We start from the raw sequence: 10,648 nt of genomic DNA, 5'->3' as shown, positions 1-10,648 counted from the left end.
AATTTTCAATAAATTTTTATTTATTGTTACTTTTGTGAGTTTCAAGTGATTTCAGTGAGAATTGTGGGTTTTTCCTTCTTAACTGAGGGGTACCAACAATTTTGTCCACGTGTGTATTAAATAGATTCAAAGCACTAAAATTACTAGTGTTTAAATATTTGGCAACATATCATAGCTGCTTTGGCCATGTGTGTCTGGTATATGCACGTACAAAGAACCAAGAGCACTCAGATAGGCCTTCATAAAAAAAGCTTTTATTTGCATAATATCCAAGCTCCTTCAAGGGTAATGCTTCCAATAAATGATTGGCACATGATCTGTATACATCTGATAGCAGCTGCACTGTGATCACTGACTTCAGCTTCTCTTTGAGCATCAGATACAGAGAATCCAGGAAGTGCAAAGTAAGTCTGTCTAGAGCACGGGCCCACTGGCATAAAGCTGTGAGATCTACGCAGAAACGGTGGAATAAAAGGATTTACTTGGAAAGAAAATATCTGCAGAAGCAGTGTCAACTCCACATTAATCTTTGCTCACTGCTGCATCTACTAAATGTCATGACAGTCAAAGACAGACTGTCTCGTCAGTTCTCCACAAGCACATAAGGCACAATACATGACAAGAGATAACAGGTGATTTTAATTTTTTTTCCACAGCTGGACATTGTGGGGACTCTTCAGATGTATGAGATTTGATCCTGGTGACAGGCTGTTAATTTTCAGGCCCACAGAGAGCAAGCAGAATCTTCTCATAGTCTCCTTTGGTGTCATCCTGAAAGAGAAAAAGGCAGTAAAACTTTAAATTCTTTTACTTTACCTTTCATTTTGTGCACTGTAATATGCATAGCCTATCAAAACAGAACTGAACCTCTGAGATGGGTTCATTGTCATTATCATCAGATGTTTGCTCACCAGAATCTCCTGGTAGAGTGTTTTGCCATAGTTTTTCTTGTACTCCTCCTTGATCCGTTTCATGTCAATTTCAGAGCGGCTCACCATGACGCGAGTCAGGATATTTTTGCGGGTACCTTTACCCTGATGAGAAAAAATAAATAAATAACAGTGAAGACTCAGCATCTTTCATGTGTTTTTTACATGTGTTTTATGGAAAAAAAAAAAAAAAAACACAGCCAACTAATACTGTACCTTCATGGCCAAGTAGAGCCTCTCTGCAAAGAAAGCAGGCCTGCTTCCAGCACACTTCACTGTGGTTATCGAAAAAAAAATGGTTCAAGTTGAAATCTCATCTCTGCATAAGATAATATTTTTTTTTCCCTCAAGCAATAAAGCTAGAGTAGAGGTTTGTGCCTTTACCTACTGCTGTGAGACAACTTTCAATATCTCCCTTCATCTCCAGGTCGATAGCTTTGGCCACATCCACTTTGCTGTACTTTGAGTACCTCTCAAATACTGAAGGAGAAGAAGCAGAGGACAGCTATTAGATTTGACAAAGTGCAGCATTGATTTTACACAGCAGGACAGCGAGTTAGTTACCTTTACGAAGATGAGGGCCACTCCTGCTGGTTAGGATCTCAATGAAGACGGAGCAGTCTTTGCCCTTCCTCCCCTCCCCAGCCTCATACAGAGCCCTGGCATCGCTGTCAATCAGCTGCTCACAAACTCCCTCAGTCCTGCCGGCCTGCAAACAAAGCATGTTCACTGTGCTGAACCCAACCAAACTGGGCTCCCATCCTGTAAGTGACACATTTTTCTTCATGTTTTATGCATGCAAACTGAAAAAAGAATGGGGGAAAAAAATGCGGAGTTGCCTGATAAATAATGGACTATCCTATAGATGTAGAAATGTTGGAATCTAATATGAATGTACCCAACGGATATTCTGCAGTTACATGTCTGTCATCATTTTATTGAAGCAGCTTTTGATTTTATCTAAAATGTAACAGATGTTCAGCTTACTGAGCTGACCCTTGCAAGATGCCCATATGTGTGTACACATATGTGTGTTTCAAGGGAGTGAGTTTGTGTATTTTTTATAAGCCACTGTTAGCTCAGTACTGTCACAGCTACAGGAGGGAGTGTTATGTTGCCTCAGAACTTACAGGTGTCCTGGTGCTGTAACTGAATAATTGATTGCAGTAAACGTGCCTTTAAAATTCTGCATGAAACACCCAACACAACACAGAACGCAGGTCGGGACACATCTGTACCTTGCAGAGTGTAAGAAGAGCAGTCCTGAAGTCTCCACTGGTGTCAGATCTGATGTCTTCCTCCAGGTCCTTCTTGTATTCTTGGTAAAGAAATCATAAAGAGGGCAAAATTAATGCTCACAATTAGAAGACTGTGCTTTGAGCCTGTCCATTTCTCATATTTGTATCATGTTTTTATGCGATTGTTGTTGAAATACGCACCATCCTTGTAGACTTTCTTTATGTCCGTGATCTGTCTGTTGTTTCGGGAAGCCAGAATCTCTATCAGGGTGTCCTCATCTGTTCCCAGACCCTGAGACATGGATAGATAGATTGTTGCAGAGAGAGACCTCTTATTCTTCACAAACCCAGTTTAAGCAAACACTCCCATTAAGAAAACAATGGATGAATATGTGGAAGTGGGTGGATATTATTAAACACCAGAAATAACAGATGATGGTGAGGCAACAGTGTTCACCTTAGATGTGCTCCTGTATCACTAGCCTCTACATGTTGGAAGAGTTTATACATTTATTATCAGTTTTAGTGTAGGTGTGTGTACCTTCATGGCATGTTTCAGCTGCCAGGCATCGTACTGGGCCGGTGTTTTCAGTAGACCCATCACTACATCCTCCAGATCTCCCTTCAGAGCATTTTTCAATGCTGAATCCAGCGGCTACAGATGAACAGCATATGCATGAGTAAATATATCATTCAGAGCACGCCATCATGGAGCTACCTCTGGCACTAAATCTAAAGTGTATGTATCTTGCTGTGAAGGGAAACTCTCACTACCTTGCCACTGGCCTGCTGGTAAGCCTCTTTGATCTGCTGTCTCTGCTCGTTGCTCCTTTTGACCAGAATTTCAATAATGGTGTTCTCATCCACACCTGCAGGAGTAATCGAGGAGAATAATGATTTCTGCCAGTCTCTATCCATAACAGCACAGACAGCAAGCATTTGTACTGAGTGTTAAGTTCCACATAGAGATATGAGGTGACTTTTTGCCATAAATGACACTGTATGCAGTAATAATGAATGACAGCCAGCAGAGGGTGTTACAATTCTTAGCAGAAACACTTCATACTTCTAGTAGAGATACATTGCAACACCAAAGCATGTTCATACATGCTCCCAAGCTTCCCTGTGAGGACTTTAAGTTTACCTTTGGTCTTGATGGCCTTGTCCAAGACTGCTGCATCTCCACTGGGGCTAAAATTGGGTGCTGCGGTCACCGTTCCCTCACTCTTCAAGACCTGAGAGTCATCACAGATTATTGGGTATTTGGTAAATACTTGACTTCTGCTCAGAGTGTGTAAAAGGTGGTTTCCAAAAGTACCAAAACTGGCATCTTTTACATTGCCTACATCTATATTCAAGCTTAAGATATATTAAAGAACTATAAAAGCCATTTTTTCCACCCTCTTTGCTCCCTCCCCTGGCAGTCTCCACCCCTGCCCCTTCATTCCTTCAAATCTCATGTCAGTGCCCTTTAAGATGCTTGAACACGCCTCTGTTGGACTGAACTAAACAGTTAGCAGGAGAGTGGAAGAACACAGGCTGAAATCATGCAGGATAACCTTATGCAACTCTCCCCTCGTTCACTTTAAGAAACCAGGGAAAGAAGAAGTAGCATTTTGGTGTATTTGCAGAGTTCTTACAGGGAGGGGTGCAAATTCCTCATTCTGAGTCATACACTCACAAGACTTATGGTCTTTCTCATCACCTACAATCTTTATCCTCCGGACTCCCTTTCACTTCTATCACAGCACTCATCTTATCTTTGTCTCTGTTCACCTCCCTTTCCTTCTCTTCTACCACCTTTCAACTCATTCATTCTTTTTCCCTCACTATCTTCTACATTTCTGTCGGCAGTCTAAACACTGCCTGATCAGTTTTTCCACCCCAGCATACCACAGGAAGAGAAAAAAAAAAGGAAAACATGAGTGGTTTGCCTTAGCAACTGGAACAAAACCACAGAGTTACGTACTGAGTCATCGGGCATGCCCAGATAGACGGTTTGCTGCATTAAGGTCTGGATTAAAGACATGGTGGGACTGGTGGGATCTTTCTGGAAGAGAAGAGAAGAGAAGAGAAGAGAAGAGAAGAGAAGAGAAGAGAAGAGAAGAGAAGAGAAGAGAAGAGAAGAGAAGAGAAGAGAAGAGAAGAGAAGAGAAGAGAAGAGTCAGGGCTGATGTGATACATCTAAAGTAGCATTTTATATTTTGAAAGAGAACTGCTGTGGAAAAAAAGTGAAACATCTTAAAATGAAACACAACAAAATCTACTGAACATACTGTAGATAGTATTCAAAAGATGATATTGTTACTGTTTCATTGATTCTGCTTGAGTAAAGTTCTTATCTGTCAAACATGCAAGCAGAAGACAGAAAGAAAATGTATTTGCTTTTCCTTCCTCTTGATATAACTGTGCATATTTGCTATATAGGTTTATGATAGGTTCCTTTCCCTAATGCCAAGCATGTGTAGATTGTGTTGCCACACCCACACCCACACCGAGTTCTGATACGGACATGCAGTGAGCTGTTGGATATATGGCATATTCCATCTACTTTCACGCAGTTTGCTATTGAAGCAGAGCAACAGCATCGGTGCGTAATTAACCAAAACCACATCTTACTTTAACCAAACGCCTAAACACCAAACTTGTCTCGCTTCTTCCCCAACCACACCCACACAGGTTGCATCAATACCAATAGCAACAGGAGAAGTGAAGCCTCTCACATCTGCTCCTTAACTCGCAAACGAAAAGCATGAAGAACAGAGCAGAGATTTGTAAGAGGAGACTTACCGTGCGGGTCTAGAGGAGAAAAGTTTGTTTAAGTTTCCAGGGGCGTTGTAGTGGCAGAAAGAGTTTATTTATACGTCAACATAAACCCCACCTAGTAACGGGTCCAGCCCATCTTCCCTCCTCCACAGCTGCCATTGGATTGAAGTGTCTACAGCGGTGCGCAGCGGAACTCCGTCCTTACGCAGTCCTTATTCAGTGCGTAAAAACTAGGAACAGCTTGTCCAGCAGATTTAAAACAGCCACGCTGCTTTGGCTACTTGAAAACATACGCTGATCAAATTCCAGGTCGTAATCCTTCATAAAAATCGGGATTTCATGGATAATCACTAATATACACCTACAGCTGGGACTTAAGGAGCTGCGTGCTTAGTGTGTAGTTTGTGTTACATATTGTACATCTGTATGTATGTATAGTTCTTATGTGTGCGTTTTTTATTCATAATGTCAATGCATTTAATTATTATGGCGTTTTACTCGCAATACATGTTTTATGTGGAAATTTAAATTATAAAAATACATGTTCATTTAGTAGTTTGAGTGTGCTTGGTGACCTGGTGCAAATAACCCTTCCTGTGCTCTATAAGAACATACACTACCAGTCAAAAGTTTGGACCCACCTTCTCATTCAGTGGTTTTTATTTACTTATTTTATACACTGTAGATTAATACTGAACATATCAAAGGTATAAAAGAATCCATATGGAATTATATTTTAAACAAAAAAGTGCTAATCTTCAGTATTAATCTACAATGTTGGAAATAAGACGCATAAAGTAAAAGCATTGAATGAGAAGGTGTGTTCAAACTTCTGACTGGTGTATGTGCATGTTTTTGTCATGCGTACACATAGTTCCACAGCTGGAATGTTTCGTGTCCCCAGCTGAAGGAATATTTGCTGTCACTGCGGTTTCATTTGCTACAAGACAGAGTGAGGTATATCTTTCTTTTGAGCTTCCTGCTGTTATCTCTCCACAGGCAAAAAATGTTATCAGGAGGTTACTTTACTCACAGTCTTATCCAGTGAATCCACTGCTACTACTGTGTATGTATATCATTAAAATTATTATCTCAATATCTGTGGGGCCCGACAGAGCAGAGACTACCTTGAAATTCGCAAAAGGCTGATGTGATGAGGTAATAAGTTGCTTTAAGGTGCCACACCTTGTCATGACAGCGCCTGACTCTACCTACAGGCTACATGCCTCATCTTTTGCCCAATGCTTTCACGCAGCTGAGATTAACAGCCAAGATGATGACACATTTGATCAGTGATTGCATTGTTTTAGCCTCGTCAGACTTTGTCGTCACACCAACCAATCCAAATTTTACAGGTCATATGTACAAGGTGTGTTGATGTCTTTCTGTCCTAAAAGGCCTTCCTTCCCTGTTGCGCCTGGTGCCAATGTGTTTAATGACATTTTGCCATGTTTGACAACGTGACACTTTATACATCCACGTTGGAATATGGCGAGAGCAGGGTTTGGATTGTGAAAAAAGGAATAGCAGGCAAAGCTGTATTTTCATTAAAGTGGCATCATGGCTGGATTTACCTCTAAGCAAGGTGTGTTAAACAGATGCTCAAGCTGTGGTCCAAATGTTCCAAATGAGTGTCTTGGTCTACAAAAGAGAGGAAATCCTCCTCAAGAGGTTTGGCCAAGAACAAAAGGGCAAAAGAGCACAATAATCGGTGGCAGCAGAAGCAGTAGTGACCATGACATTGACTTTATTCCATAATTACACTTTTTGGAGGAATTTGGACACAACAGAGAAGAAAATATATAATTTCAGTAAATCATTTGTAATGTGATGTTCCCTTCATCGCAACAAACTTGCATAAAATCATTTCTTGATGTCTGGATGTAGGTGATTTGTTTCAGTTTGACCATAACAACTCTGTAAAGTGTTGGGTTTCCAGGAAAACAAACAGAAACAAGAGTGAAGTCAGTGTATGTATGAACTACAGATGTGTGTCTGTGAGTGTGACTGAAAAAGCGTCCCGTTACAATCTCTATCTTACACATGGGAAACCTGAGGACTGTTTGGGGCATCTTTTTACCAACAGGCTGTGTGGAGTTTAAGCCAGTACCTGGTGAAACTCCATCTCTGCAGGTTTAATATTTAAAGACTGTTGAGAGTTTAGTTCCCTGAAGAGATCAGGATCGACTCATCCTCCTGGTCAGCATGGCAGCACCCAAACTGCACTGAAGCGCACTGAAGGCATCTGATCTGAAGGTATTCCTTATACTCAGAATTTTTAAATTCTGCTTTCCAGTTCTGTCATTCTCTCTTCTCTTTTGACAACTAAGTACTTTCTCTGATTCATTCATTCATATGTATTTTGTCAAGTGTAATGGCAAAAGACTTCATTTTTCAGGTTCAGTAAATTCAAGCCTTGTCCTAAAATGATTGGCACTGTGCCTGCTCTTGACAAGTGAAATGGAAGATTTGTTCTGATACATCTCCGTGAAAGGACTCAAAGTTTAGGATTTTCAGTTGTTCCTGTTGAAAAGCTTGCAGCTTTTAGTAGCTTGGAGAGGCTGACAGAAGGATTACACTCCCTGAGCGGATCAGCTGTGTGAGCTTTCTGACATCTGCAAATCATTTGAGGGTTGAACAAGGGTTCACGACGCAGATTCAAATATCGGGGGATTTCCTATTGTAAACTAATTAAAATGTTCATCTTTTTGGGCTTCTAAATGATTTGAACCGTCTTTTCTTTGCAGATTTCGGACTCATCCAGGTGCATATGTGAGCTTACCAAGACCAAACACAGGAACAGCAGTGGACGGCCAGCAAATACAGTAATATACACAATGTATGTGAACTCCTCTGGAGCTGACAATGGATCTTATTCACTGACATTCCTAGGGAAGAAAGTTGGGAGACATCACTCTGTGGCCCCTGCAGGCAAGCAACGTGAGTGTTAAATACAGCAGCAACAAACAAACACACACTACCTTTGAGTCATCTGCATAGTAATAATATAATCCTTGTGTTTTTGTGCTTTATTTGATATCAGACTATATCCTTTAGAGCAGGCCTCTCTGTGACATAGATGTGTTGCAGGCAGACAGGTGAAGCGAGACGAGGTTTAAATATTTTAGCTGCTTGGCTGCCTCCATTGTGAAGCAGTGAAGTACTCTGTGTATCAGAACAAGCATACCACGTTGTTCCTGGCAGGGTCCGGTTGGAGAGCTAGACACGAGGGCCAGTCAGGTCCACTGGAAGCAGACGTAGGCATATGCAAACCCAGAAACTAACAGGCACAAGCACGCTTAAAAACAAGCAGAATTAGCTCAGTTCATCTCTAGCAGGGATAGATACAGATGCGTTTTGCATGGTTTTGTAATTTATCATCTGCACATTTGTATTCACACGGCCTCCATGCAGAGATCTTTGGACTCTACAAGATAAAGACCAGACTGTTTCCATTAGGATTTTTTCTTTACCTGAAAGCAATCTGTTCTGCTACATCTTCTTTTAGCATTTCATTATCATTCGACTGAGCTGTATCCTGTTTTATCTACTCTGTATTTGTTTTTTCTTTTCATTTGTAATCCACGAGGAAGCATTGTACTTGGTCCTCCATTTCAGTATCTGTATATTTTGCATTTAAAGATTTGCTTTTTTGCACATATCTGAATATTTTCTTTCCCTCAGTTGCTTGGGAGACAACTGGCCGGTCCGCTTGCCCTGAGGACCCTGTGGTGTCCTCGCGGGCTCGTCAGGTCCCACTGGCAGCGCAAATGCTGGAAGATTTACCAGGCAGCGTGCCAGAGCTGAAGGACCAGAGGCCATGTCCAGTAATTCACAGCACACAGTTTGACCCATATGAGGACAGTGCAACAGGTCAGACCAGTAGACTCTTTCAGTTTTGCTCTATTTTGAGTTTTCTGCCTTTGAATTCAGCTTCTGTCTTGCTTTCAAGCATGTGTTTTTTTTTTTGTTTTGTTTTGTTTTACCAACTTTTTATGAACTTTCTCTGTAATTCCTGACATAATCTCTGTTTCTCCACTGAAAGGTATTTCTGGGAGGAAAGTAACAGCATGACGACACGCCCACATTCCTGTATGAGGAAACAAAGAGGGGAGAGGGTGGGATGTAAGAGACAGACAATGATGAAATACTCAGAAGAGGCCTTTTAACGGAATGGGTCAACATTTTAGAGGAGACTGGGCATGGTGAAGCAACAAGCTGTACATGAAAATAAACAGGGACTAACTAAGTTCTACAGTTATTAAAACGACATATATTTTGAGTGTAGTGTTCAGAAATGTAAATAGACCTTAAACTGCATGCCAATCACTCATCATCATAAAGATGTAAACGTGTTTTAAACCTTATAAATAAAATTTTAATGGTTTCTATGAGATTCATGTGTTTTCTTTTCATCCATGGAAGTGATCATAAAATGTTTAATAAAAAATAAACTGGACAAATCAGTTTGTTTGAGTTGTGTGAGTTCGCATGATTGGTTTGATCCGACAAAATCCACACTTAATTGTTCGACTGAGTGCAATTCCACACTAGAGCTGGGGGAGCTATTCATAAGCTCCCGAACCCAATAAAACTATTTGACAAGTTCCATCTGCAGAGTATCATGAATATGTAATTACATTTTTGTGGTTATCTTCGTTGGAACATTTTAGTTTCCCTTAAGGAGTTTCTGTTATCATCCAAAATGCAGATTAACAGTAGAAAAAAAAGCAGCACCAAATTTCTAACCAGAAGTAAGTTTGTGAGTCTGATATTTATAAATATATTTTAGTTGTACAGTTTAAACTGTTTTATTAATGAAGCTGTTGTGAAATTTAAAATGCAATTACTGCAGTGGAACAGAACGAGGCACTTGGATAATCTGTGCTTTCTTCTTTCTCTTGTCTATCTCTTCACTCCTTAAGCTGATTCCAACTGTCCACCAACATTTGCTTTGTTGTTTAAGCTGTCATTCATCACAAAACTTTGTGGATGAGGAGGTGGGCTGCATTCAGACGCTGGATTGTGGACCGAAGGAAACACAACGGACAAGAAATCAGCCAAGGTGCTCTGAATACATGGCAAAATATATTGTTAAAGGCAGAGGAGTGGAAGAGTCTGTACAGTAAGTGGTAGTAAAGTGCTCTGCCAAAGCAAAAGTTAAGCATTCAAGATTTGATCTGAGTAAAATCAAAACGTCTTCCAAGTATATTTAAATATCAAATATGGCATTTTACTGTCATTGGAATTATTGTTTTGTTGATTCTGATTCACCAGGGTTTAACCAGCCTTTTAGTGTTGGGGTTAGAAGAGGTGGATCTGTTTTAAACTATTTCACATTTAGCTGAACAGGTACAGCATTTCCAAAGTAGGAGTTGAATCACTTCAAAGATCACATCTCATTTCATTTATCCTGGTAGGAATGATGGAAAAACAATGTTTCATTTTACATCTATAAACATCAGACAAAACCAGCTGATATCTTTTTGTTTTACCTCAAAGACATCAGAAACAAGACATTTCTGAGATTCTAATTAGACAACGATTTATGTGAAAGAGGTTAAAGCAACATTATTCTCAGCTATACTAAAGTTCTTCTTACATTTTTCCAAACTGCATCCTGGGCCAAACACATTGTGTTCTATTGTCTTATCATGTTTAATTCATGTGAGCAGTCAGATAAATACAATGGAGTAAGAAGCACTCCAAAATGTG

The 10,648-nt window shown here is 40.3% G+C and overlaps 1 protein-coding gene and 1 long non-coding RNA gene across 3 annotated transcripts; one reads left to right on the top strand and one right to left on the bottom strand.

Annotated features, from left to right (window-relative positions):
• Positions 1 to 234: 234 nt before the first annotated feature.
• On the bottom strand, positions 235 to 5,117 carry anxa1a (annexin A1a). 2 transcript variants are annotated; one of them, XM_022202657.2, is made up of 12 exons: positions 4,958 to 5,117; positions 4,137 to 4,217; positions 3,312 to 3,402; positions 2,942 to 3,036; positions 2,709 to 2,822; positions 2,369 to 2,459; positions 2,168 to 2,247; positions 1,494 to 1,638; positions 1,314 to 1,409; positions 1,146 to 1,204; positions 912 to 1,034; positions 235 to 771 (listed from the first exon to the last, which is right to left on the bottom strand). In XM_022202657.2, the coding sequence occupies exons 2-12, from the start codon at positions 4,194 to 4,196 to the stop codon at positions 712 to 714; spliced, it is 1,014 nt and encodes a 337-aa protein (XP_022058349.1). In that variant the 5' UTR covers positions 4,197 to 4,217; positions 4,958 to 5,117; the 3' UTR covers positions 235 to 711. The 2 variants fall into 2 exon arrangements, with proteins under 2 accessions (XP_022058349.1, XP_022058350.1); XM_022202658.2 differs by having other exon boundaries at positions 4,137 to 4,213; positions 4,958 to 5,071.
• A 1,621-nt stretch (positions 5,118 to 6,738) lies between these two features.
• Positions 6,739 to 9,322, top strand: LOC127534877 (uncharacterized). The gene is made up of 4 exons (XR_007943430.1): positions 6,739 to 7,189; positions 7,681 to 7,873; positions 8,618 to 8,806; positions 8,979 to 9,322. It is a non-coding gene; the product is annotated as an uncharacterized LOC127534877 (long non-coding RNA).
• Positions 9,323 to 10,648: the final 1,326 nt, after the last annotated feature.

The sequence above is a fragment of the Acanthochromis polyacanthus genome, chromosome 7 (genome assembly GCF_021347895.1).
Source record: "Acanthochromis polyacanthus isolate Apoly-LR-REF ecotype Palm Island chromosome 7, KAUST_Apoly_ChrSc, whole genome shotgun sequence".
In the NCBI taxonomy this organism is placed as follows: Eukaryota; Metazoa; Chordata; class Actinopteri; family Pomacentridae; genus Acanthochromis; species Acanthochromis polyacanthus.
This window is presented reverse-complemented; position numbering and strand designations above follow the sequence as displayed.

Excerpts from the sequence above, each read along its gene's own strand:
- anxa1a (XM_022202657.2), bottom strand. The coding sequence starts at position 4,196 with ATGTCTTTAATCCAGACCTTAATGCAGCAAACCGTCTATCTGGGCATG. Across the intron at positions 3,403-4,136 it reads TGGGCATGCCCGATGACTCA|GTCTTGAAGAGTGAGGGAAC; the intron begins GTACGTAACTCT and ends GATGACTCTCAG. Across the intron at positions 3,037-3,311 it reads CAAGGCCATCAAGACCAAAG|GTGTGGATGAGAACACCATT; the intron begins GTAAACTTAAAG and ends TTACTCCTGCAG.